This window comes from Gorilla gorilla, chromosome 16 (assembly GCF_029281585.2).
Source record: "Gorilla gorilla gorilla isolate KB3781 chromosome 16, NHGRI_mGorGor1-v2.1_pri, whole genome shotgun sequence".
NCBI classification, from domain to species: domain Eukaryota; kingdom Metazoa; phylum Chordata; class Mammalia; order Primates; family Hominidae; genus Gorilla; species Gorilla gorilla.
Window position 1 is genome coordinate 26,290,576 of NC_073240.2, and position 25,410 is coordinate 26,315,985.

Sequence of the window (25,410 nt, forward strand, 5' to 3'; positions counted from 1 at the left end):
AAGCTGTTTGCAGAGTGCCACTGGTAAGGTACATTCATGGAAACAGAGGTCACTCATGGAGGCCAACAGAAGCAAGGCGTGCAAGTTGCCATGCATGAAAGAATGGCACTGAAGTAGTGACCAGTGGACCTGGGCCTGTTTCTCAAGCGTACATTTCATTTCTTTACACTTCTCAGGGGCAGTTGCCGTGGGAGGCCCGCTGCCTGCTGGAAGGAAGATGGTCAGTTCTTCTGAACCACAAAGGCCCTGCAGAGTCCTGGAGTCTGTGTGGCCTGGCTTCCAGGGTTCACCTCATGCTGGTGGATTGCTCAGGATGGTAAGCATTCCTCTGCCCCATGTGCTGAGTGACGGTGTCTTTTGGATTTCCAAGACCCATAATGAGCTGTTTCTCATGAGGCCACTAATGGCATGGTGAGTTCCATTCCTTGAGCAAATGGTCTGTGCCTTTTGCTCAGTGCCATGGTTCTATCTTCCCCAGGGTGTCGAACGTAAAGCTTTAAGGTTGTCAGCTCACCTACTGCCCAGCCTGTGGTGTCAAATGTCCTGCCTCTTCAAATGTGTTTGGATCGATGATGAGTCCCCCCAAAAAAACATTCCTTGGAAAAGCTGAACAAAATGAGCGAAAACTCATACCGTCGTTCTCATCGGAACTGAGGTCCAGCACGTTGCCTCCAGCAGGGACTGTTGGAGTGAGGGACAGCTTCCACTAGTCCCTATAGGTTCCACCACCCAGGGCATCCGCAGGTAAATGTCTGCCAACACACGCACATTAGGAACATTCCCTTTGCGTGAGATACACTGTTAGGAGAGTCATGGAGGGATTGGATGCTGTGTGATGGCGTGGCGGCTGTGGAAGTGGACGGAAAAATCTCAGGCCTAGAGGAGTGCGTGGCACTGATGAGCTCCCAGGAAGGGAGACCCAGACCTTGTGTCAAGCTTCCTCGCACACAGGACCGGGTCCTGGTTCCCCTACTACGGAGAGTATGAGGCCCCAGCCTCAGGCAGACCTTGGTCTTGATTTTCAGTTAGCTGAGGACAGGGGAGTGCCAAGGGTGATGGGGGAGAGTGCAGAGCAATGGGTGTTGTAGCAGATGGCCAAAGCCTCTTCGGCCCTTCCCCCAGCGTTGGTCCCATGGTCACCCCAGCATGGATTTCTTTGCCTCCTGAGCCGTGAGATGCCCATGGTGTGGTGGTGGAGACCTGGGTAGGACGTATTCTCTGGTATTCCAGAGAAAAAGTGGTAGGGGGCTCACATGGACAGGTGTGCCATCAGTGGTCTTGGGCTGTCATTTGGTGGTGCTGGGCTTTCCGTGTATTCCTCTGATGGATGACAGGTCGGGCAGCAGGGGTCTTCAAGGGCAGTTCCCAGGCGTGTGAGGGTTGGGCTGGTGCCTGTGGCCCTGGGTCACTCCGATCTTTCTGGCAGAGTAATGGGCTCCACCGTTGTGTACATCTTCCTGGAAATAGTCTCTTGGCCCGCCATTGCCAGGCGGCCCCACCTGCTGCAGCTTGTGTGAGCAAATACTGCTCTTGATCCTTTTTCTTGCTTTGAAAGCAGCATCCGTCCCAAAGGCATCCAGAGGGAATGTGCCCTGGCCCTGGCCCAGGCCCAGGACCCTCCCGTGGGTTCCAGTCATGGATAGGGCTGTCTGTCGAGGTCCGTGTCCATTCCGGGCAATGCGTGTGCAATCCCAGGGGTGTTGCCACGGAAAGTCTCTTGACTTGGGATGCCTCCACACCTCTGCATGTTGGCAATGTTCCAGTGTTGGATTCCGCTACTCCCTATGCATGATGAAGCATTTTAGCTCCCTTAGCCAGTTTAAATTCACAGTGCTGCCAGGACAGCCGTGCCACTTTCAAGGGCACTTGGTTGGCTTAGGAAAGTTGGAAAGAATTGGTGGTTCTACAGTTCTCAGTTCACTTAGTAGCCGCATGCATGTAGACCTGGTGGTGCTGATGCAGTGTTGACTTGCCAATGTTGGGGTGGGTAGTAGTTCAGTCAGATTGGCTGCATGAGGGGTTATTGCTTCTGAGGTTGGTGCAGGGATGCCCTGTGGGTGTGTCCAATTGAAGAACGATGACAGGCAGTGTGTCCTGTCAACCTGGTCCTTGGGGATTCAGGTAGGGACGTCCTGTTGGAAAAGCAGCCATTCTCTTTGGGTGTCCTGAGGGAACAGTGTGGGCACATGGACTGAGTGGAGGGGAGGAGGCATGTATCTTGAGGTCCTTTTGCTAGGTTGCTAGTCCTACCTCTGGCCTTGATGCCGAGTTTTAGACTGACATGCTGGACTTTGCAAAGGTGCCCTCTGGAGCTGGTTGTGGTTGGTTTTCCGCCAGGTGCACCTCACCTAAGAGGGTGGCCAGAGACAGTGTCTTGTCATGACATCAGAAGCCCCATGAGGAAGAAGAGGAGCCTGTGCTCCTGCCAGAGGTGGTGGCTGTTAGGTGAGAGACCTGTGACCTGTTTCCACATGGCCCGGAGGTCAAAGTTCACATCCAGTGATCGAAGGCCGGGGTCTTGAGCCATCGGGTTGCTGGGGGTATCAGGTCTGGAGGCTGCAAACTAGAACTGCCCATTGTGGTGTTGGGACCCACATGTGCATTAGGGAGACAAACACACACACCCATTTAAACTAACATTCTCACACATGCACACACCCACACCCATTCATACACTCACACTCAAACTCACACTCTCTCTCTCTCACACACACACACAGGCACAGACAGCCATAGGCTAATAGATGCAGCAATGTGCACATGCTGTGGTTCTGGCCACATATGCTTTTAGGTGTCCGCAGAGTGACGCAGGTAAGGTATATTCATGGAGCTGGAGGTCAGTCATGGAGGCCAAGGAGAAGCGGGTGTGTGAGTTGCCCTGTGGAAAAGAATGGTGTTGAAGTGTCCAGTGAACCTGGGCCTGTTTCTCAAGCATGTATTTGATTTCTTTACACTTCTCAGGGGCAGTTGCCGTGGGAGGTCCGCTGCCTGCTGTCAAGGAAGATGGTCCATGCTTCTGAGAAACAGGCCCTGCGGGTTCCTCGATTTGGTGTGGCCTGGCATCCACGGTGCACCCCGTGCTGGCGGGTGGCCCAGGACGGTAAGCATTTTTCTGCCCCGTGTGCTGAGTGATGGTGCCTTTAGAATTTCTGAGACCTGTGAGCAACAGTTTCTTGGCAGGCCATTAATGGCATGGCGAGTTCCACTCCCAAAGTGAATGGTCTGTGCCGGTTGTTCAGTGGCGTGGCTCTGGCTTCCCTAGGGTGCCAAAGTTCTTTAACGTCATTGGCTTGCCCACTGTCTGGCCTGTGGTGTCAAATGTCCCACCTCTTCAAATGTGCTTGGATCGATGATGAGTCCCCCATAAAAACATTCCTTGGAAAAGCTGAACAAAATGAGTGAGAACTCATACCGTCGTTCTCATCGGAACTGAGGTCCAGCACGTTGCCTCCCGTGGGGACTGTAGGAGCAAGGGACAACTTCCACTGGTTCCCATAGGTTCCACCACCGAGGACATCCACAGGCCAAAGTCTCCATGAAATGCTCGTTAGGAACATTCCCTCTGTGTGAGGTACATGGGTGGGAGGTTTGTGGGGGCACTGGCTGCTCTGTGATGGCGTGGCGGCCATGGAAGAGGGGAGAAATGTCGTGGGCCTAGGGGAGTGTGTGGCTGGTCTCAGCTTGGTGAGCTTTCGGGAAGGGAGGCCTGGACCTCATGGGTGGCATCTCCATGCAGAGGACAAGGTCTCACTTTTGCTACCAAGGAGAGCACAAGGTCCAGGCCTCAGGCAGACCTTGTTCTTGATTTCTGGTTAGCTGAGGACAGGGAAGTGCCAAGGGTGATGAGGGAGAGTGTGGAGCAATGGGTGCCATGGCGGATGGCCAGTGGCTCTTCAGCCCTCCTGCCAGTGTTGGTCACAGTGTCCCCCAAGCACAGATTTCTTTGCCTCCCGAGCTGTAAGATGCCTGTGGTTTGGTGGTGAAGGTGTAGGCAGGGTGGTATTCCAGAGAAAAGGTGCTAGAGGGCCCTCGTGGACATGAGTGTCATCAGCTGCATTGGGCTTTAATTTGGCAGTGATAGGCTTTCCATGGATTTCTCTGGTGGGCGACAGGTCAGCCAGGGTGGGTCTTTGAGGGCATGTCTCTGGGTGAGTGAGTGTGAGGATGGTGTCCATGGCCCTGGGTCACTTCTGTTGTTCCCAGCAGAGTAGTGGGCTCTACTGTTGTGCACATCTTCCTGGAAATGGTCTCTTGGCCTTCATTGTCGGGTGGCCCCACCTGCTGCTGCTCTCGTGAGCAAATACTGCTCTGTATCATTCCCACTTTCCATCCCAAAAGTGTCCAGAGCCAATGTGCCCTGTCCCTGGCCCGGGACTCTCCTTTGGGCTCCAGTCATGCATGAGGCTATCCGTGGAGATCCATGTGCATTCTTAGCAGTGTGTTTGCAATCCCAGGGGCATTGCCACAGAGAGTCTCAACTTGGCATGTCTCCATGTGACTGTGTGCTGGCGATGTTCCAGTGTTGGACTCCAAAAGTCCCTAGGTGTGATAAAGCATTTCAGCTCCCTTAGCTGGTTTGAAGTCACAGAGCAGGCAGGACAGCCATGCCACTTTCAAGGGCACACAGTTGGCACAGGAAAATTGGAAAGGATTGGTGGTCGTACATCTTGCAGCTCACTTAGTAGCTGCATGCATGTAGACCGGGTGGTGTTGATGCAGTGTTGACTTGCTGGCATTGGGGTGGGTGGTAGCATGGTCAAGCTGGCTGAGTGATGGGATATTGTCTCAGAGGTTGGTGCAGGGAAACTCTGTGGGTGTGTCTAATGCAAGGACAATGACAATGTCCTGTCTGCCTGGTCTTTGGGGGGTCAGGTGGAGACGTCCTTTTGGAAAGGCAGCCATTCTCTTTGGGTGTCCAGAGGGCACGGTGCAGGCACATGGATTGAGTGGAGGGAAGGAAGCGTGTGTCTTGAGGTCCTTTGGCTAGGTTGGGAAGACTACCTGTGGCCCTGATGCTGTTTCAGAGTGATGTGCTGGCCATTGCAAAGGCGCCCTCCAGTGCTGGTTGTGGTTGGTTTTCCATCAGGTGCACCTCACCTGGTAAAGGGGCCAGAGACAGTGTCTGGTCATGACATCAGATGCTCTGTGAGGAGGAGCATGTGCTCGTGCCAGGGGTGGTGGCTGTTAGGCAAGGGACCTTGGACCTCTTTCCTCATGGCCTTGAGGTCAAAGTTCACATCCTATTGATTGAAGGCTGGGGTCTTGAGTCTTTGGTTTAGTGGGGTTGGTTCCGGTCTGGAGGCTGCAGACTATGACTGCCCGCTGGGGTGTTGGGAAACACATGTGCATGAGGGGGACACACATCCACACAGAGACACACTCATGCACACATGTGTGCACAGCCACAGACAAATAGATGCAGCAATGGGCGTGTGCAATCATTAGGCCACACACACTTATAGGTGTCCGTGGAGTGACACAGGTAAGGTATGAATGGGTCTTTGAAGGCATGTTTCTGGGCGAGTGAGTGTCGGGATGGTGTCCATGGCCCTGGGTCACTTCTGGTCCTCCCAGCAGAGTAGTGGTATGAATATGGAGTTGGAGGTCAGTCATGGGGTCCAAGGAGAAGAAGGGGTACGAGTTGCCCCATGGGAAAGAATGACATTGACGTGGTGACCAGTGGACGTGGGCCTATTTCTCAAGCGTGCATTTGGTTTCTTTACACTTTTCAGGGGCAGTTGCCTTGAGAGGCCCACCGCCTGCTGGCATGACAGATGGTCAGTTCTTCCGAGCAGTGGAATCTCCATGGAGTCGTGGAGTCGGTGTGGCCTCGCATCCACAGTGCACCCCGTGCTGGTGGATGGCTCAGGACGGTAAGCATTCCTCTGCCCCACATGATGAGTGAGGGTGTCTTTAGGATTTCTGAGTCCCACAAGGAACAGTTTTTCAGCTGGCCATTAAGGGCATCGTCGAGGCCTTTAAGGTCATCAGCTCGCACACTGCCCAGCCTGCAGTGTCAAATGTCCTGCCTCTTTGAATGTGCTTGGATCGATGATGAGTCCTCCAAAAAAAAACATTCCTTGGAAAAGCTGAACAAAATGAGTGAAAACTCATACCGTCGTTCTCATCGGAACTGAGGTCCAGCACATTGCTTCCTCTGGGGCCTTTAGTAGTGAGGGACAACTTCCACTAGTCCCTATAGGTTCTACCACCCATGGCGTTCACAGGTGAAGGTCTGTCATATTACATTCCCCCCACTACCCCCCAAAAACAGGAAGATTTCCTCTGTGTCAGGTACACGGGTCGGAGAGTCATAGGGTGACTGGCTGCTCTGTGATGGCGTAGTGGCCGTGGAAGTGGATGGAAATGTCGCAGGCTTAGGGGAGTGTGGGGCTGGCCTTGGCTTGGTGAGCTCCCAGGAAGGGGGACCTGGAAATCGCTGTGGGCATCCTTGCATAGAGGACCAGGTACGTGTTCCAGTTCTGCTTTCAAGGAGAGCATGAGGCCCAGGCCTCAGACAGTCCTTGGTCTTGATCTTTGGTTAGCTGAGGACAGGGGAGTGCCAAGGGTGATAGTGGAGAGCGCACAGCAATGGATGTTGTGGCAGACAGCTAAAGCCTTTTTGTCCCTCCTTTCACGGTCAGTCCCAGGGGGCCCCCACCACAGACTTTTTTCACCTCTCGAGCTGTGAGATTCCTGTGGTGGTGTGGCCAAGCCTGGGCAGGAAGGTACCCCAGAGAAAAGGTTGTAGAGGGCTCACGTGGACACGCATGCCATCAGTGGTCTTGGGCTGTCATTCGGTGGTGATGGGCTTTCCAGGGATTTCTCTGGTGGATGACAGGTTGGCCATTGGGAGTCTTCGAGGGCAGGTCCTAGGGAGCACAAGGGTCGGGCTGATGCCTGTAGTCCTGGGTCACTCCAGTCTTCCTGGCAGAGTAGCAGAAGTGTCCATCTTCCTGGAAATGGTCTCTTGGCCCGCCATTGCCAGGCGGCCCCACCTGCTGCAGCTTGTGTGAGCAAATACTGCTCTGGATCCCATTTCCCGCTTTGAAAGCAGCTTCCATCCCAAAGGTGTCCAGAGGGAATGTGCCCTGGCCCTGGCCCTGGCCTGGGACTCTCCGATGGGGTCCAGTCACACTTGGCGTGTTCATGGAGGTCCATGTGCATTCCAGGCAACGCATGTGCAATACCAGGGGTACTGCCATGGAGAGTCTCTTGATTTGGGATGCCTCCTCATCTTTGTGTGTTGGCGATGTTCCAGTATTGGATTCTGCTACATCCTCAGGGCAATGAAGCGTTTCAGCTCACTTAGCCGGTTTGACATCATAGTGCAGCCAGGACAGCCGTGCCACATTGGCATGGCACATAGTTGACTTAGGACAGTCGGAAAGGGTTGGTGGTTCTGTCTCGCAGCTCGCTTCATAGCTGTTTGCATGTAAACCTGGTGATGGTGTTGAGATGGTGTTGACTTGCCAACGTTGGGGTGGTTGGTAGTGCAGTTAAGTTGGCTGCATGATGGGATGTTGCCTCAGATGTCGGTGCAGCGAAGCCCTGTAGGTGTGTCCAATGCAAGGAAAATGAAAGGTGGTGTGTCCTGTCCACCTTGTCTTTAGGGGTTCAGGCAGGAATGTCCTGTTGGAAAACTAGCCATTCCCTTTGTGTGTCCTGAAGGCATGGTGCGGGTATGTGAACTGATTGGAGGAAGGAAGTGTGTGTCTTGAGGTCCTTTGGCTGGGTTCAGAAGACTGTTTCTGGCCTTGATGCCGTGTGCCGTGTTTAAGACCAATGTGGTGGCCATTGCGAAGGTGCCTTCCAGTGCAAGTTTTGGTTGGTTTGGTGCCAGGTATGCCTTACCTGGGAGAGCGGTGAGAGACAGTGTCTGGTCACGACATTATATGCCCCGTAGGGAGGACTGTGTGCTTGCGCCGCCAGGGGTGCTGGCTGTTAGTCGAGGGACATCAGGCCAATGTCTGTCTGACCCCTAGGTCAAAATTCACATCCTACTGATTGAAGGCCTGGGTCTTGAGCCTTTTGGTTGCAGGTGTGGGGATGGTTTCCAGGTCTGGAGGCTGCCAACTATGACAACCCATTGTGCTGTTGGGAAACATCTGTGTTGGGGAGACACATACACACAGACACACTCACTCTGACATACACACCTACACATGCACAGGCGTGCACAGCCACAGGCAGATAGATGCAGCAATGGGTGTGTGCTATTGTTGTGGTCACATGTGCTTCCTAGGTGTCCACAGAGTGACATGGGTCAGGTATATTCATGAAGATGGAGGTCTGTCATGGAGCCCAAGGAGAAGCCGGTGTGCAAGTTTCCCTGTGGGAAAGAATGGGATTGAAGTGGTGACCAGTGGACTTGGACCCGTTTCTTAAGCATGCATTTGATTTCTTTACACTTCTCAGCAGCAGTTGTCATGAGAGGTCTGCCGCTTGCTGGCAAGGAAGATGGTCAATTCTTCTGACCAACAGAGGCTGCCTTGAGTCCTGATTTGGTGTGGCCTGGCATCTATGGTGCACCCAATGCTGGTGAGTGGCTCAGGGTGGTAAGCATTCCTCTGCCCTGTGTGCAGAGGTGTCTTTTGAATTTTGAGACCTGCAAAGAGCTGTTTCTCAGCAGGCCACTAATGGCATGGCGAGTTCCACTCCCAGAGTTGATTGTCTGTGTCCATTGCTCAGTGGTGTGGCTCTGGGTTCCCCAGGATGCCGAAGGTGTTTAAGGTCATCAGCTCTCCCACTGCCCAGCCTGTGGTGTCAAATGTTCTGCCTCTTTGAACGTGCTTGGATCGATGATGAGTCCCCCATAAAAACATTCCTTGGAAAAGCTGAACAAAATGAGTGAGAACTCATACCGTCGTTCTCATCGGAACTGAGGTCCAGCACGTTGCCTCCTCTGGGGACTGTAGGAGCGAGGGACAACTTCCACTGGTTCCCATGGGTTCCACCACCCAGGGCATTTACAGATGAAAATCTCCTGTCACATGCATGTTAGGAACATTTCCTCTGTATGACATAGACGGATGGGACAGTTGTGGGGGGATTGGCCACTCTGTGATGTTGTGGCAGCCACGGAAGCAGGTGGAAGTGTTTTGACATAGGGTTGTGTATGGCTGGTCTCGGCTTGGTGAGCTCCCAGGAAGGGAGACCCGGGCCTCGCAGCAGGTGTCTTTATGTAGAGGACCAGGTCACAGTTCCCCTGCCAAGGAGAGCATGAGGCTCAGGCCTCAGATAGACGTGGGTCTTCATTTTCCACTAGCTGATAATGGGAGTTCCAAGGTGATGGAGGAGAGCGCAGAGCAATGGGTGTCACCGCAGATGGCTAAAGCCTCTTTGGCCCTCCTTCCAGCATCAGTCACAGGTGCCCCCTGGCATGGATTTCTTTGCATCCCTAGCCATGAGATGACCATGGTGCAGTGACCAAGGCTTGGGCAGGACGGTACCCCAGAGAAAAGGTGGTGAAGGGCTCATGTGGACATGTGTGTCATCAGCTGCACTGGGCTGTCACTTGGTGGTGATGGGCTTTCCATGGATTTCTCTGGTGGATGACAGGTCAGCCAGGGCGGGTCTTTGAGGGCATGTCTCTGGGCAAGCGAGTGTCGGGATGGTGTCTGTGGCCCTGTGTCACTTCCGGTCTTCTCAGCAGAGTAGTGGGCTCCACCGTTGTGCACACCTTTCTGGAAATGGTCTCTTGGCATGCATTGTTGGGTGGCCTTACCTGCTGCAACTCATGTGAGCAAATACTGCTCTGGATCCTCTTTCCCGCTTGGAAAGCAATTTCCATTCTGAAGGCATCCAGAGGGAATGTGCCCTGGTCCTGGCCTGGGATTCTCCAGTGGGTTCCAGTCATGCATGGGGCTATCCACGGAGGTCCGTGTGCATTCCAGGCAATGCGTATGCAGTCCCAGCAGCAATGCCACAGAGAGTCTCTCGACTTGGGATGCCTCTGCGTGTTGACAATGTTCCAGTGTTGGATTCCACTATGCCCTAGGCGTGGTGAAGCATTTCAGCTCCCTTAACTGGTTTGAAGTCTCAGCATGGCCAGGACAGGCATGTCATGCTGAAGGGCACACGGTTGGCTTAGGAAAGCTGAAAAGGTTGGTAGTTCTACGGCTTGCAGTTCACTTAGCAGGAACGTGCTTGTAGACCCCGTGGTGTTGAGACAGTGTTGACTTATAGGCACTGTGGTATGTAGTAGTGAGGTCAAGTTGGCTGTGTGATGGGACGTTGCCTCAGAGGTCGGTGCAGGGAAGCCCTGTAGATGTGTCCAGTGCAAGAATGATGACAGGCGGTGTGTCCTGTCAACCTTGTCCTTAGGGGGTCAAGCGGAGATGTCCTCTTGGAATAGCAGCCATTAGCTAGGATGTCCTGAGGGCACGGTGCGGGCATGTGGACTGAGTGGAGGGGAGGAAGCCCGTGTCTTGAGATTGTTTGGCTAGGTTGGGAAGACTGCCTCTGGCCTTGACACTGAGTTTCAAACGGATGTGCTGGATTTTGCGATGGTGCCCTCCAGTGCTTGTTGTAGTTGGTTTTCCACCACATGTGCCTCACCTGAGAGGGCAGCCAGAGAGTGTCTGTTCACAACATCAGATGCCCTGTGAGGAGGAGTGTGTGCTCATGCCAGGCTTGGTGGCTGTTAGGCAAGGGACCTCGGGCCCATGTCCGCATGGCCTCAAGGTCAAAGTTCACATCCTACTGATTGAAGGCCTGGGTCTTGAGCTTTTGGGTTGTGAGGAGGTTCAGGTCTAGAGGCTGCAGACTATGACCACCCCTTGTGGTGTTGGGAAACATATGTGCATGAGGGAGACACACATACACACACACACAGACACACTCTCTCTCACACACACACACACACACAGGTGTGCATAGCCACAGGCAAATAGATTCAGCAGTGGGCATGTGCTGTCGTTTCAGTCACACACGCTTCCTAGGTCTCCACAGAGTGACACGGGTCAGGTATATTCATGGTAATGGAAGTCAGTCATGGAGGCCAAGGAAAAGTAGGTGTGTGAGTTGCCCTGTAAGCAAGAATGGCATTGAAGAGGTGACCAGTGGACCTTGGCCTGTTTCTTAAGCATGCATGTGATTTCTTTACACTTTAAGGGGCAGTTTCCATGGGAGGCCTGCCGTCTGCTGAAAGGAAGATGGTTGATGCTTCTGAGCAATGAAGGCCCCGTGGAGTCCTGGATTCGGTGTGGCCTTGCATCCGTGGTGCACCCCGTGCTGGTGGATGGCTCAGGACGGTAAGCATTCCTCTGCCCCGCATGATGACTGAGGGTGTCTTTAGGATTTCTGAGACCCACAAGGAGCAGTTCTTCAGGAGGCCATTAAGGGTATGGCCGTGGTCTTTAAGGTCATCGGCTCACCCACTGCCCAGCCTGTGGTGTCAAATATCCTGCCTCTTCAAATGTGCTTGGATCGATGATGAGTCCTCCAAAAAAACATTCCTTGGAAAAGCTGAACAAAATGAGTGAGAACTCATACCGTCGTTCTCATCGGAACTGAGGTCCAGCACATTTGCCTCTGCCGGGGACTGTAGGATTGAGGGACAACTTCCACTAGTTACCATAGGTTCCACCTCCCAGGGCATCCACAGGCCAAAGTCTCCCATCACACACAGGTTAGGAACATTCCCTCTGTGCGATGTAGACGGGTAAGAGAGTCATGGGCAAATTGTCTGCTTTGTTAAGGTGTGGCAGCCATGGAAGAGTACAGAAATTTTGCAGGCCTCAAGGAGTGTGTGGCTGGCCTCAGCTTGGTGAGCTCCCAGGAAGGGAGACCCAGATCTCGCGGCAGATGTCACCGCACACAGGACTGGGTCCGATTTTTTTGCCAAGGAGAGCATGAGATGTGGGCCTCAGGCAGATCTTTGTCTTGATTTCTGGTTACCTGAGGACAAGGGAGTGCCAAGTTGATGGGGAAGAGCAATAGGTGTCCCAGCAGATATCCAAAGGCTCTTTGGCTCTCCTTCCAGGGTTGGTCACAGGGCCTCCCTGGCAGGGATTTCTTGGCCTCCTGAGCTGTGAGCTGCTCGTAGTGCAATGGCAGAGGCCTGGGCAGGAAGGTATTCCAGAGAAAAGGTGGTAGAGGGCTCACGTGGACATGTGTGTCATCAGTGGTCTGGGGCTGTCATTTGGCAGTGATGGGCTTTACATGGATTTCTCTGGCGGATGACAGCTCAGCCAGCAGGGGTCATTGAGGGCAGGTCACAGTGAACATGAGGGTCAGGCTGGCACCCACAGCCCTTGGTCACTTCTGGTCTTCACGGCAGAGTAGTGGGCTCCACTGTTGTGCACATCTTCCTGGAAATGGTCTCTTGGCCCGCTGTTGCCGGATGGCCCCACCTGCTACAGCTCGTTTGAGCAAATAGTGCTCTGGATCCACTTTCCCACTTGGAAAGCAGCTTCCATCCCGAAGGCATCCAGAGGGAATGTGCCTTGGCTCTGGCTCTGCCCTGGGCCTCTCCCATGGGCTCCAGTCACACTTGGGGCTATTCATGAAGGTCTGTGTGTATTCCAGATTCCAGGCAACATATGTGCAATCCCTATGGCGTTGCCACAGAGAATCTTTTGACTTGGGATGCCTCCGTGCCACTGTATGATGGCGATATTCAAGTGTTGGATTCTGCTCCGTCCTGGGGTGATGAAGCGTTTCAGTTCCCTTAGCCGATTTGAAGTCACAGTGCAGCCAGGACAGCCATGCCACATTGAAGGGCTTGTGGTTGTCTTAGGAAAGTTGGAAAGGATTGGTGGTTCTACAGCTCGCAGCTCACTTAGTAGCCACGTGTATCTACACCTGGTGCTGGTGTTGAGGTGGTGTTGACTTTCAGGCATTGTTGTGGGTGGGAATGCGGTCAAGCTGACTGCACGATGGGACATTGCCTCTGAGGTCAGTGCAGGGAAGCCCTGTGAGGTGACCAGTGCAAGGACAATGTTAGGTGGTGTGTCTTGTCCACTTGGCCTTTGGGGCATCAGGCGTGGACATCCTGTTGGAGAAGCAGCCATTCTCTTCGGGCATCCTGAGGGCACATGTGCGTACGTGGACTGAGTGGAGTGGAGGAAGCCTGTTTCTTGAGGTCGTTTGGCTAGGTTGCAAAGACCACCTCTGGCTTTGACGTCATGTATCAGTGCAACATTCTGAGCATTGGGCAGGTGCCTTCCAGCGCAGGTTTTGGTTGGTTTTCCGCCAGATGTGCCTTACCCGGGAGTGCAGCAAGAGACAGTGTCTGGTCCCGACATCAGAGGCCCTGTGAGGAGTAGCCTGTATTCGCACCAGGGGTATGGTGGCTGTTACACGAGGGACATCAGGCCTATTTCCACGTGGCCTTGAGATCAGAGTGCACATCCTACTGATTGAAGGTCTTGAACCTTTGGTTTGTTGGGGGGATCAGGTCTGGAGCCTGCAGACTATAACCGCCCATTGCAGTGGGAATCACACACACACACACACACACACACACACACACACACACACACACACGTGTGCACAGCCACAGGCAAATACTCGCAGCAGTGGGCACATGAGGTTGTTCCAGGCACACACACTTCCTATGTGTCCACAGAGTGACAGAGGTAAGATACATTCATGGAGATGGAGGTCAATCATGGAGACCAAGGAGAAGCAGGCATGCAAGTTGCCCCACAGGTAAGAATGGATTTGAAGTGACCAGTGGACCTGGGCCCATTTCTCAAGCATGCATTTGGTTTCTTTACACTTCTCAGGGGCAGTTGCCATGGGAGGCGCAGGCCTTCTGGAAGGAAGATGGTCGATTCTCCTGAGCAACAAAGGCCACGTAGAGTCCTGGTTTCAGTGTGGCCTCGCATCCACAGTGCACCCCGTGCTGGTGGGTGGCTCAGGACGGTAAGCATTCCTCTGCCCCTCATGCTGAGTGAGGGTGTCTTTGGGATTCCCAAGACCCACAATGAACAGTTTTTCAGTAGGCCACTAATGGCATAGTGAGTTCCTCTCCTAGAGTGGATGGTCTGCACCTTTTGCTCAGTGGCGCAGCTCTGGGTTCCCCAGGGTGCCGAAGATGTTTAAGGTCATCGGCTTGCCCACTGCCCAGCCTATGATGTCAAACATCCTGCCTCTTTGAATGTGCTTGGATCGATGATGAGTCCCCCATAAAAACATTCCTTGGAAAAGCTGAACAAAATGAGTGAGAACTCATACCGTCATTCCCATTGGAACTGAGGTCCAGCACCTTGCCTCCACTTTGGCTTATTGTGGTTCACGGGTAACTTTGTCATATTACATGGTACTTCACTACCCAGGCATTGGCATTCAATTTTTGTGGTCATTTTGACCATAGTAAAATTCTTTATCATAAATGTATTTGAGAATCATACTTGGGTAGCCCATGAATTTTTTTAGTGTTACTCTTCTTGGTGTCAAGTTGGTTTCACCCTTAATGCTAGGTTTTGGATTTTTGTTGCATGATTGATTTTTAGCCAGGTTCTGGTCACCAATCACAGCCTTTCACCAACATTCATGGAGAAAGTTTCCTTGTTTTTTTTTTTTATGTTGAGGAAGTACATATTTCCTGAATGTTTTTGCTTTTGTTCCAATGTTGGGCTGACTGGCATGTCATCTCTTATCCTGAACTGAGTAGTGGTACAAGTTTTTGGCTTTCAGCATCCAGGGCACCAAGTCTTTTGTACACAAATTGCAAGTATTGAAGCCATGGTGTTGATTGGGATGCTCTACGCCCATGCTCTTTAGTGGCATGACGCCCTCCCAGGGTACCCGGAATCCACATGTGCAACTCTGTATATGTGTTTCTGTGAACACAGATATGTGAAGCCATAGATAAGCAGATTTCATATGTACCACAGGAGTCTATATGACATAGCCTTCCTGACCTATGTACCTGTCTGTCTTTTTGAAGCACACTCATTTCCTCTGCACCTTCCCGGTGTCATTGGCATGGAAGGAAGGCCCTTGTCCAAGAAGGATGGTCTTCGTCTTGTGTGATCTTTGAGATGCCATGAGGCCCCTGGATACAAATGGTGTGGGCTCCTTTGGAGGCTTTTGGATTTCTCCTGAATGTAAGTGATTTTTTCTGAAAGCATTCTGATTTTCCTCACTTGCAGGGACAAAGACTATGTGTAGGTTGATGATGACTTACATATATACGTTTTTTTTTTTTTTGGAAAGGTGAACAAAATGAGTGAAAACTCAGTACCATCATCCTCATCTAACTGAGGTCCAGCACGCTTCTCCATCAGGGCCTAGATTTAGGGGGCCAACATCTGTTTGTTATCATGGTGTGCACCAAGGCTTAGGATGTAGTTGTCTTTCAGTGAAACTGAGTAGCTGAGTGTTTTGTACTCCCCTGGCTGAGAGATACGTTTGTTGAACGACTTACCTGTGAGAAGGTGGGGTAGCATCCTGCCAGTGTGCAGGAGAAGGTAAACCTGCAGGTGCCACAGGAAGGCAGTATCCAGTTGCCCACCTCTGCATGGCTGGGTCTGTCCTTGATTCATACCTCTTGGGTTCGTCACCCCCCAGAAGAAGACAATTTATTCCACATAAGGAGACAGCACGGTGCCATTCCTGAGCACTTCTTCAACTGTCTTTCATCTGTGGCCGGGGACATGGGACTTCTTATGGTGTTTGGGTAGCATCAAGGGCTGGCCATCTTGAAGCCAGTGGTGATGCTGATTTGCTCTCTGGAAAGGAGCCTGGAGAAGCTCTCTACAGTGAACTTGTACATCTATAAGTAGAATTCCAAATTTCATGGCCCAAGAAGGGTAGTGGCTGTGGGAAGGGGAGAGATCTGTGTGTGCCTTTACCTGGCATCATTCCATGTGGGTCGTGGAGTGATGACTGTGAGGCTCTTTAAGACATCGCAGGGTGCCCAAGGTCCATTTCGTGATATCCTCAGGATGGTTTGCTTAGGAGAGCCTGATGTCATTTGCCATTGAACCGCTCAGACATCTTGATGCAGTTGGGGTTTATAAGAGTGTGTCATTCCCCACATCGTGGTGACTTCTACTTGGAAATGTGACCTGCGAAGGTCTCCTTGCTTATATACCTCAGCATCTCCTGATATTAGGGTATTTTGAAATTCCTCCTAATTCTTCACAGCAGTCTTCTTTGTGAAATAGTCGTTGTGTGGTAGGACAGGGCTACCATCCACAGGCCAATGATGGATAGGTGTTGGACTCTGATGTTATGTTCACAGGCAAGTGCCTTAAGATCTTGTTTTCTTAGCTGCAGCACCTTAGAAATCTTGTAGGATTCAGAATGCCTGGTGCTCTTCTGGGTCCCTGATCTGTACCTGTGTAGTGAACATGGAGGTTGATTTGTGATGTTTCTGGATGGGAAGAGTGTGAAGGACCCAAGGGGTGAAAATGCCTCAAGGCCAAAGGAAAGTTAACCTTTGCATAGGAAGAGGTTTCCCTTCCAAACTCTCCTCACTGAAGTATCACCATAGCCTTTGTCTTCTCTGATGGCCAGGAGAAGGGTTTTTGAGTTGGAGGTGTTATAAGAGTGGTGTTGAGAGTGTTCTTCATGCTTAGTGCTCTCTAGTTGATGGTGCCTTCAAAATTCATGCCTGCCTCCTACCTTCATATTTGGACAAACCCATGCATGTGTGCAGAAAGAAGGGGAGCCCATGGGAGGTAGATACAGATTACTCCACAACAGGACAAATGACATGACCCTTGCCACCATGCACCTCACTGCCTTTCTCAGGCACACCTGTTTTGCTTCTGCACTTCTTAGGTGGCGTTGGTATGGAAGGAAGGCCAGTGACCGCAAGGGATGATTTTGATCTTGGGAGATTTTTGGAGATGGCCAAGTGCTTCTAAACATGTGTGGCGTGGTCTCCTTTAGGCTGGTGGATACCTCAGGATGGTAAGTATTGGTTTTTCAAAGGCACCTAATGTTCCATGTTTGCAGGTATGAGGACTGTGCATGGATCAATGATGACTTCCATACATGGGTTCCTTGGAAAGTTGAACAAAGTGAGTGAAAACTTTATACTGTCATCCTCTTCAAACTGAGGTCCAGCACACTGCTTCAACAGGAGCTAGAGACGGAGGTCTACGTCTCATTCATTGACGTGGGTTGCACCAAGGGGTCTGTCCAGGCTTAGGATGGGGTTCTCTTTTGGCAAGGGGTAGCCCCAGGGGAGTGGGAGCTCCCATGCACAGGAGATTCCTGGTGTGAAGGACATCTCTTAGTGAGGCCAGGGTAGCACACACACCGTCTTCAAGACTAGGTGAATGTGCAGGTGGCACAAAGGACTTAGGCTCTGTGTCCCCCAGTTTGTTCTTGAGTCTTAGTTCTTGGTTCTCTCATCATCGGGAGGAAGGCAGGTCCTTCTCGTTGGGAAGAGAGGACAAGGCCACACTTCTGCCTCATTTTTGGCTCATTTTTATCCTTGTCTACATACATAGATTTCTGGTCACATGCATGCTTCACATCCAGGCCAGAGTGCCTCTGTTGTACCCTCTGTGTTATGAAGACATACACAGTTGGCCTCCTGCCCTAAGCTGGGGCTGATAGGCAACGAGTCTCTGGCTTATCTCAAACCTGGTGTAGGTCAAACGCTTCCTTGTTGGGGGTGTAGGTCACCGAAGCTTTTGTGATTAACTTTGCAGGTGTGCACGGGTGTTTAAAGGGATGCTCAACATCAGTTCTCTCTAGTGGGATTATGTACTCCATGGGCTCCCAGGATCCAGACGTGCATCCCTGTGTCTATGCAGTTCTGCGTCCATAAACAGGTGAAGCCAGAGATGGGCAGATTGCAGATGTACTGCAGGGGGCCAGATGGCATGGCCCTCATGACCTCTGCACATGTCTGCCTTTCTCAAACATGCCCATGTTTCATCTGTACCTCCCAGGTGGTGTTGGCATGGAAGGAAGGACTGTGTCTGTGATGGATGATCATCCTCTCATGTGATCCTTGGAGATGCCAGGAAGCCCCTTGACACATGTGGCATGGGCTCCTTCAGAGGCTTTTGGATCCGTCGTGAATGTAAGCAAGCCCTTCCCAAAGCCCTGATTTTCCTGATTTGCAGAAACAAAGATTGTGCCTGGATCAATGATGACTTCCATATATACATTCCTTGGAAAGCTGAATAAAATGAATGAAAACTCTATACCATCATCCTCGTTGAACTGAGGTCCCAGCATGCTGCTACATTGGAGGGCAAGGAGAGGGGGCCAACATCTGTTTGTTGACATGGTCTACACCTTGGCTTAGGATGTGGTCCTCTTTGGGCAAATGCAAGTGTCTGGGCTTTTTGGACTTCTGTAGCTGAGAGACAGCTTGGTTGAAGGAATTTCCTCTGAGAAGGTGGGGTAAGCACACTGCCAGCCTGCAGAACTTGAAGCTGCAGGTGGCACAGGAAGCAGTAGCCAGTAGCCTCCCTGTGCATGACTGTGTGTGTCCTTGATTCATAGCTTTTTGGTTTGTCGCCTCCCCGCTTGCACAGGAATACCATTGCTTTCCTTTGGGGAGAGAGGCATGTCATTCCTGGACACTTGTTCGGCTTACTTTCATTCTCAGTCGAGGATGTGGGAGTTCCCATGGTACTTGGGTAGCATCAGGGGCAGGCAGCCATGAGGTGGGTGGTGAGCTGATTTGCTTTCTGCAGAGGAGCCCAGGGAGGGTATCCACATTGAACTCGTATGTCCACAGGAAGAAACCCAAGTCCTGTGGTCCCTGCAGTGTACTGGTGGTGGGAAGGGGAGAGGGCTGTGCATGCATGTACCAAGCGACATTCCATGTGGGTTGTGGAGCAATGACTATGAGCCTCTTTTGGGAGTTCTAGGGTGCCCATGCTCCATTTCATGATGACCTTGGGGTGCTGGGATGGGAATGAGATTGCAAGTCCCTGTGTTCCTGCCACTTCGCAGACTGACTTGGTTTGAGAGGTCTGTGTTCAGGAACCCCTGTGGGATGCTTGTCTGTGTTAGGCATTTGAGCAGATATTGGCCCAGGGTTTCTACCCTTCCATGGTTGTACATACTGCTGGAAGGGCTTGTTGCTCCCTCTGTATTGATGAGGGGAAGTTTTGCCCAGGAGAGCCTGATGCCATTTGCTTCTGAACTGCTCAGGCACTTCAATGCAGTTGAGGTTAAGAGTGTGTCACTTCCCATGTCATGGTAGCATCTACTCAGAAAAGTGACCTGTCAAGGTCTCTGCACTTAAATTCTCCATTATCTTATGATGTTAGGTTATTTTCAAATTCCTCCTAATTCTTCACAACAGTCTTGTGAAATAGTCATGAAGTTGTATGAGGGCTGTCATCCACAGGCCAGTGACGGAGAGGTTTTGTACTCTGTGGCCATGTTCACAGGCAAGTGGCTTAAGACGTATGGTGTTCTCAGGGACAGCACCATAGAAGCCCTGTAGGATTCAGCATGTCTGATGCTTTTCTGGTTCCCTGAGCTGCACCTGTGAGGAAGGCCAGAGGGGGAGGTTGATTTGTGATTGAATGTGTTTCTCAATGCAAAGTGTGTGGAAGGAGCTTCAAGGCCGAAGGAAAGTTGTTCTTTGTGCTGGAACACTTCCCTGCAGCTCTCCCCATTGAAATACCCTCATGGCTGTTGTCTTCTCTGATGGCCAAGAGAATGGCTTTTGAGTCAGGGGTGGTGAAAGTGTGGTATTGAGAGAATTCTTCACGCTTAGTGTTCTCTAGTTTGATGGTGCCCTTGAAATGCATGCCTGCCTTATACCTTCATGCCTGGGTATATCTGTGCACACGTCCCCAAAGAGAGGTCACCCATGGGAGGTAGATATAGAATACAACATGGCAGGAGGAATGGCATGGCCCTTGCAAACTGTGTACCTGCCTGCCTTTCTCAAGCACACCTGTTTTTCCTCTGCACTTCCCAGGTGGCATGGGCATGCAAAGAAAGACAGAGGCTGCAAGGGATGAACTTCATCTTGGGAGATCCCTGGAGATGGCAGGGAACCCATGGACACTTGTGGCATGGGCTCCTTTGGGTGCCGGTGGATCCCTTCATATGGTATGTGTTCATTTCTCAAAAGACCCTAATGTTCTTCCTTTACAGGAATGAATACTGTGCATGGACCAATGATGACTTCCATACATGCATTCCTTGGAAAGCTGAACAAAATGAGTGGGAACTCTGTACTATCATCTTAGCTGAACTGAGGTCCACCGGGGGCTATAGAGGGACAACTCTCATTTTTTTTGATGCCCGTTGCATGAAGCATTCGTCCAGGCTTAGGAAGGGATTCCGTTTGGGTGAAGGAGAGACACAGGGGAGTTGAGGCTATGTGCACAGGACTTCTGTCTACAAGGCTGGGGTAGCACACATGCAGTCTGTGGGACTAGGTGGATGTGCAGGTTGCTCAGGGAGAGTTAACCTGTAGCCTGCCTCTGGGTGGCCAAGATTGTCCTTGACTCCTGGCTCTGGGTTCCCACAACCCCTGGAGGAAGACAAGTAATGGTGCTTGGGAAGAGAGAACAAGGCCATACTTTTGCCTTTCTTTTTTTCATTCTTGGTTTGAGAACAGTGGAGTTCCAATCACCTGGCATAGCTTTCATGTTGTGTTCCATGCATTGTGAGTACATGCATATGGCAGGAACACACAGGTTCCCACTGCAAGCTGGGCCTGATAGGCAAGGAGTCTCTAGCTTAACCCCAGCCCAGTGTACGTCAATGGCTTCCTCATTAAAATTGCAGGGCCCTGTAGCTTTTGTGAGTGACATTATAGGTATCAACGTAAGGGTGTTGAGAGGGATGCTCAATGTCAGTGCTCTTTAGTGTGCTGATGCACTACTACAAGGGCACCTGAGCCCTTGTGCATGTGTTTCTGTGTCCAAAATCAGGTAAAGCCAGAGTTGGGTATCAACCAGATACACTGCAGGGGATCAGAGGATATGGCCTTTGTGTATTGCACATCTGTCAGATTTTCTCAAGCACACCCGTGTTTCCTCTTCACCTCCCAGGTGGAAGTGATGAATTGGCCAGGACCATGTTGGTGAGGGACAATCATCATCTCATGTTAACCTCAGAGATGCCAGGAAGCTCCTGGACACACATGGTGTAGGCTTCCTTGGAGGCTGTTGGATCTCTCCTGAATGTAAGCAATTCCTTCCCAGTGCACCCTGATTTTCCTCATTTGCAGAAACAAAGATTGTGCGTGGATCGATGATGACTTCCATATATACATTCCTTGGAAAGCTGAACAAAATGAGTGAAAACTCTACACCGTCATTCTCGTCGAACTGAGGTCCAGCACATTACTCCAACAGGGGCTAGACAGAGAGGGCCAACATTCATTCGTTGACATGGGTTGCACCAAGGGGACCATCCAGGCTTAGGATGGGGTTTCTTTGGGTGAATGGTAGACACAGGGGAGTAGGATCTCCCATGCACAGGACATTCCTTGTTTGAAGGACTTCTGTGTCCTAGGGCTGGATAACTCACGTGCTGTCTGGAGGACTAGGTGAATGGCAGATTGCATGGGAAGAGTTAACTGGTAGCCTGCCTCTGATGGCCAAGTTTGTCCTTGAGTCCAAGCTCTGGGTACCGAAGTCCCCCAGAGGAAGACACATCCTTCTGGCTGCGGGGAGAGCAAAAGGCTACACCTTTGCCATTTGTTGGCTCATTTTATCCTTAGCCGAGGATGTTGGAGTTGTGTTTACCGGGCATAGCCTCTGTGCCTATGTGCCCATGTTGTATACTGTGCATTGTGAGGATGTATATTTGACATGAACAGGCAGGCTTCCTCTCCAAACTGGGGCTGATAGACAGCGAGGCTCTGGGTTATCCCAAACCAGATATAGGTCAATGGCTTCCTCTTTAGGGGTGCAGGGCCTTGATTATTTTGTTACTGGCATTGCAGGTGTTGAAACAAGGGTATTGAGAAGGATGCTCAACATCAGTGCTCTTCAGCGGGATGATGCATTCCGAGGGCTGCCATCCCCAAGATGAGCATACTTGTGTCCATAAATTTCTGCGTTCACGAACAAGGGAAGCCAGAGACAGGCATATTCCAGATAAACCACAGGGGGAAGATAGCATGGCCCTCGTGACCTGTGCACCTGTCTGCCTTTCTGAAGCATGCTTCTTTATTCTCTGCACTTCGCAGGTAGTGTTGGTGTAAAAGGCAAACCTGTGTCATGAGGGATGGTCATCATCTCGTGTGATCCTTGGAGATGGCAGGAAGCCCTGGACATACATGGTGTGGGCTCCTCCAGAGGCTGTTGGAATCCTCCTGGATGTAAGTGATTCCATTCCAAAGCACCCTGAGTTTCCTCATTTGCGGGGATGGAGATTGTGTGTGGATCGATGATGACTTCCATATATACATTCCTTGGAAAGCTGAACAAAATGAGTGAAAACTCTATACCGTCATCCTCGTCAAACTGAGGTCCAGCACACTGCTCCATCAGGGGCTCGAGAGAGAGGAACAACATCCATTTGTTGACACAGACTGCACCAAGGCTTGGGATGCGGTCTTTTTCTGGCAGAGGAGAGTAGCTGGGAATTTTGGACGTTTGTAACTAAGAGACAGTTTGGTTGAAGGCAGCCAGGTGTGTCCTCGATTTGTACCTTGGGTCCCTTGACCTCCAGAGGAAGACTATTGCTTCCACATGGGGAGACAGCACAAGGTCATTTCCAGGCACCTCTTTCATTCACTTTCATCCTTGTCAAGGGACGTAGGACTTCCCATGGTGTTTGGATAGCATCAGGGGCAGGCAGTCTTCAGGAAGATGGCGATGCTGATTTGCTCTCTGCAGAGGAGCCCAGAGAGGGTATCCACACTGAACTTGTATGTCCATAGGAGGAAACCCAAACCGCACGGTCCCAGAAGGGTCCTGGTGGTTAGAAGGGGAGAAAGCTGCACATGCATTTACCACACAGTCTTCTGTCTGGGTTGTGGAGAGAAGACTGTGAGCCTCTTTTGGGTGTTATAGGGTGCATACGGTTTATTTTATGATGACCTTGGGATGCTGGGATGGGAATGTAATTGCGAATCCATGTGTTCCCGCAACTCCACAGACTTGACTTGGTTTGGCAGGTTTGTGTTCAGGCCCTCTGTGGAATGCTTGTCTCCATTAAGAATTTGAGATGGGGCTGGGCACGGTGGCTCACACCTTCTGGGTCCTTGAGCTGCACCTGTGAGAAAGACCCCGAGGTGGAGGTTGAATTGTGATTGAACATGTTTCTTGAATGCGAAGTGTGTTGATGGATGCTTGCAGTAAAAATGCTTCAAGGCTAAAGGAAAATTGCCCTATGCACAGGAAGAGTTTTTTTTTCCCCCAAAACTCTCCCCATTCAAATATCTCTATGGTCTCTGTCTTCTCTGATGGCCAAGGGAAGGGCTTTTGAGTCGGGGCACCAAATGAGTGGTGTCCAGAGTTCTTCACATTTAGTGCTCTGAAGCTTGCTGGTGCCCTCAAAATGTATGTGTGCCTCAAACCTTCATGCATGGGTACTCCCATGCACACATCCTGAAATGGGTATCCCATGGGAAGTAGCGATAGGGTATCCCACAGGGGGTTGAATGGCATGGCCCTTGTGACCTATGTATTTGCCTGCCTTTCTGAAGCACACCCGTGTTGCTTCTGTACTTCCTAGGTGGTGTGGGCATGGAAGGAAGGCCAGTGGAGACAATGGATGATCTTGTTCTTAGCAGATCACTGGATGTGGCAGGGAGTCCTAGGACATGTGTGGTGTGGGCTTCTTCAGGTGCTGGTAAGTATCTGTTCCCCAAAACCCCCTAATGTTACTCCTTTGTGGGCATGAAGACTGTGCATGGATCGATGATGACTTTCATACATGCATTCCTTGGAAAGCTGAACAAAATGAGTGAAAACTCTATACCGTCATCCTCGTCGAACTGAGGTCCAGCACATTGCTCTTACAGGGGCTGGAGTGAGGGCCAAGTTTCATTTGTTGCTGCAGGTTGCACCAAGGGGTTTGTTCAGTTGTAGGAGGGGCTCCCTTTCTGCAAGGGGTAGTCACAGGGTTGTGGGATCTCTCATAAATAGGAAATTGTTTTAGGGACTTCTCTCTGCAAGGTAACATACACACACCGTCTGTAGGACTATGTGAATGTGAAGGTGACATGGGAAGACTTAGCCTGTAGCCTGCCTCTGGTGGCCGTATTTGTCCTTGAGTCTTAGCTCTGGGTTCCATCATTCCCTTGAGGAAAGACAGGTGTTTGTGCTTGGGAAGAAAGCACAAGGCCACACCTTTGCTGTTTTTTCCACTCATTTTCATCATTGTTCAAGGACATTGCAGTTCCGGTTTTATCCATAAACAGGGAAGCCAGAGACAGGCAGATAGCAGATATGCCATAGGGGGCCAGATGACACGGCCCTCATGACCTGTGAATGTGTCTGCTTTTTTGAAGCACACTCGTATTTCCTCTGCACTTCCCAGGTGGTGTTGGCATGGAAGGAAAGGAGTTATCTTCGAGGGACAATCTTCTTCTTGTGCGATCCTTGGAGATGCCATGAGGCCCCTGGACACGTGGTGTGGGCTCCTTTGGAGGCTGTTGTATCCCTTCTGAATGTAAGTGTCCACTTTCCAAAGTCCTGATTTTCCTCATTTTCGGGCATGAATAATGTGCATGGATCGATGATGACTTGCATATATACATTCCTTGGAAAGCTGAACAAAATGAGTGAAAACTCTGTACCGTCATCCTCGTCGAACTGAGGTCCAGCACGTTGCTCTTACAGGGGCTAGAGAGAGAGGGACAAATTTCATTTGATGATGCCCATTGCACCAAGGGGTTCTGTCCAGGCTTAGGATGGGGTCTTGTTTGGGCAAAGGAGAATGGCAGGGGAGTGGAGGCTATGTACACAGGAGATTCCTTGTTTGAAGGACTCTATTTGTGAGGCCAGGGTACCATACATGCTGTCCGCAGGAGTAGGTGAATGTGCAGGTTGCCCAGGAAGAGTTAGCCTGTAGCTTGCCTCTGCATGGCAGTTTGTCCTTGGGTCCTGGCTCTGGGTTTCCATGTTCCTTGGAGGAGGATAGGTGATTTTGCTTGAGAAGACAGCACAGTACCATACTTTTGTTGTTTTTCTGCTCATTTCATCGTTCATTGAGGACAATGAAGTTGTGGTCAGCAGGCATAGCTTTCAGGCCAGCGTGCCCATGTTGTGTCCCATGCATTGTGAGCACATGCATGTGGCATGAACACGTAGGCTGCCACTCCAAGCTGAGTCTGATAGGCAATGAGACTCTGGCTTATCCTGATCCCGGTGTAGATCGAAGTCTTCCCAGTAGGATTGCATGGCCCCGAGGCTATTGTGAGCTGCATTGCAGGTGTGGAAGCAAGGGTGTTGAGAGGGATGCTCAACATTAGTATTCTTTAGCGAGATGATGCACTATAAGGGCACCCTGAACCCAGACGTGCATCCCTATGTACGTGCATTTCTGTGTCCATAA

The 25,410-nt window shown here is 51.2% G+C and overlaps 1 protein-coding gene, 1 long non-coding RNA gene, 12 other non-coding genes and 2 pseudogenes across 22 annotated transcripts in view; all 16 read left to right on the plus strand.

Annotated features, from left to right (window-relative positions):
- The window catches only part of LOC129527076 (uncharacterized), a 94,581-nt gene extending 83,472 nt beyond the window's left edge, over positions 1–11,109 (plus strand). For 8 of the 9 annotated variants that reach the window (XR_010131135.1, XR_010131136.1, XR_008671943.2 and 5 more), the window contains 4 exons: positions 177–316; positions 479–744; positions 2,338–2,445; positions 2,962–3,029. Coding sequence is in view for 1 of the 9 variants with exons in the window: in XM_055363347.2 (XP_055219322.2) it covers positions 177–316; positions 2,962–3,100; positions 5,733–5,873; positions 8,419–8,477 (479 nt within the window). In the remaining 8 variants the exon portion in view is untranslated. Of the gene's footprint in view, positions 1–176; positions 317–478; positions 745–2,337; positions 2,446–2,961; positions 3,101–5,732; positions 5,874–8,418 lie in introns of those variants that run through there. The other variant, XM_055363347.2, reaches the window with a different exon arrangement.
- LOC115930932 (small nucleolar RNA SNORD116) lies at positions 564–659 on the plus strand. Its single transcript, XR_004067519.1, has one exon. It is a non-coding gene; the product is annotated as a small nucleolar RNA SNORD116 (small nucleolar RNA).
- LOC115930924 (small nucleolar RNA SNORD116) lies at positions 3,344–3,438 on the plus strand. Its single transcript, XR_004067513.1, has one exon. It is a non-coding gene; the product is annotated as a small nucleolar RNA SNORD116 (small nucleolar RNA).
- On the plus strand, positions 6,046–6,142 carry LOC115930928 (uncharacterized; annotated as a pseudogene).
- On the plus strand, positions 8,796–8,890 carry LOC115930925 (small nucleolar RNA SNORD116). The gene has a single exon (XR_004067514.1). It is a non-coding gene; the product is annotated as a small nucleolar RNA SNORD116 (small nucleolar RNA).
- A 177-nt stretch (positions 11,110–11,286) lies between the features above and the next one.
- LOC129527077 (uncharacterized) overlaps positions 11,287–25,410 on the plus strand; it is a 29,738-nt gene continuing 15,614 nt past the window's right edge. The window contains exons 1-11 of the long non-coding RNA XR_008671950.2: positions 11,287–13,656; positions 13,734–13,872; positions 14,900–15,059; positions 16,741–16,872; positions 17,622–17,744; positions 17,865–17,998; positions 19,865–19,998; positions 20,949–21,082; positions 22,094–22,225; positions 23,587–23,703; positions 24,394–24,525. This is a non-coding gene — a long non-coding RNA (uncharacterized lncRNA). The remainder of the gene's footprint in view (positions 13,657–13,733; positions 13,873–14,899; positions 15,060–16,740; positions 16,873–17,621; positions 17,745–17,864; positions 17,999–19,864; positions 19,999–20,948; positions 21,083–22,093; positions 22,226–23,586; positions 23,704–24,393; positions 24,526–25,410) is intronic.
- Positions 11,428–11,522, plus strand: LOC115930922 (small nucleolar RNA SNORD116). The gene has a single exon (XR_004067511.1). It is a non-coding gene; the product is annotated as a small nucleolar RNA SNORD116 (small nucleolar RNA).
- On the plus strand, positions 14,116–14,210 carry LOC115930930 (small nucleolar RNA SNORD116). Its single transcript, XR_004067517.3, has one exon. It is a non-coding gene; the product is annotated as a small nucleolar RNA SNORD116 (small nucleolar RNA).
- LOC115930933 (uncharacterized) lies at positions 15,122–15,221 on the plus strand (annotated as a pseudogene).
- Positions 16,935–17,026, plus strand: LOC115930931 (small nucleolar RNA SNORD116). Its single transcript, XR_004067518.3, has one exon. It is a non-coding gene; the product is annotated as a small nucleolar RNA SNORD116 (small nucleolar RNA).
- On the plus strand, positions 18,059–18,150 carry LOC115930920 (small nucleolar RNA SNORD116). The gene has a single exon (XR_004067509.1). It is a non-coding gene; the product is annotated as a small nucleolar RNA SNORD116 (small nucleolar RNA).
- On the plus strand, positions 20,061–20,152 carry LOC115930927 (small nucleolar RNA SNORD116). Its single transcript, XR_004067516.1, has one exon. It is a non-coding gene; the product is annotated as a small nucleolar RNA SNORD116 (small nucleolar RNA).
- On the plus strand, positions 21,145–21,236 carry LOC115930911 (small nucleolar RNA SNORD116). The gene has a single exon (XR_004067500.2). It is a non-coding gene; the product is annotated as a small nucleolar RNA SNORD116 (small nucleolar RNA).
- Positions 22,288–22,379, plus strand: LOC115930910 (small nucleolar RNA SNORD116). The gene has a single exon (XR_004067499.1). It is a non-coding gene; the product is annotated as a small nucleolar RNA SNORD116 (small nucleolar RNA).
- LOC115930912 (small nucleolar RNA SNORD116) lies at positions 23,766–23,857 on the plus strand. The gene has a single exon (XR_004067501.1). It is a non-coding gene; the product is annotated as a small nucleolar RNA SNORD116 (small nucleolar RNA).
- LOC115930914 (small nucleolar RNA SNORD116) lies at positions 24,586–24,677 on the plus strand. Its single transcript, XR_004067503.3, has one exon. It is a non-coding gene; the product is annotated as a small nucleolar RNA SNORD116 (small nucleolar RNA).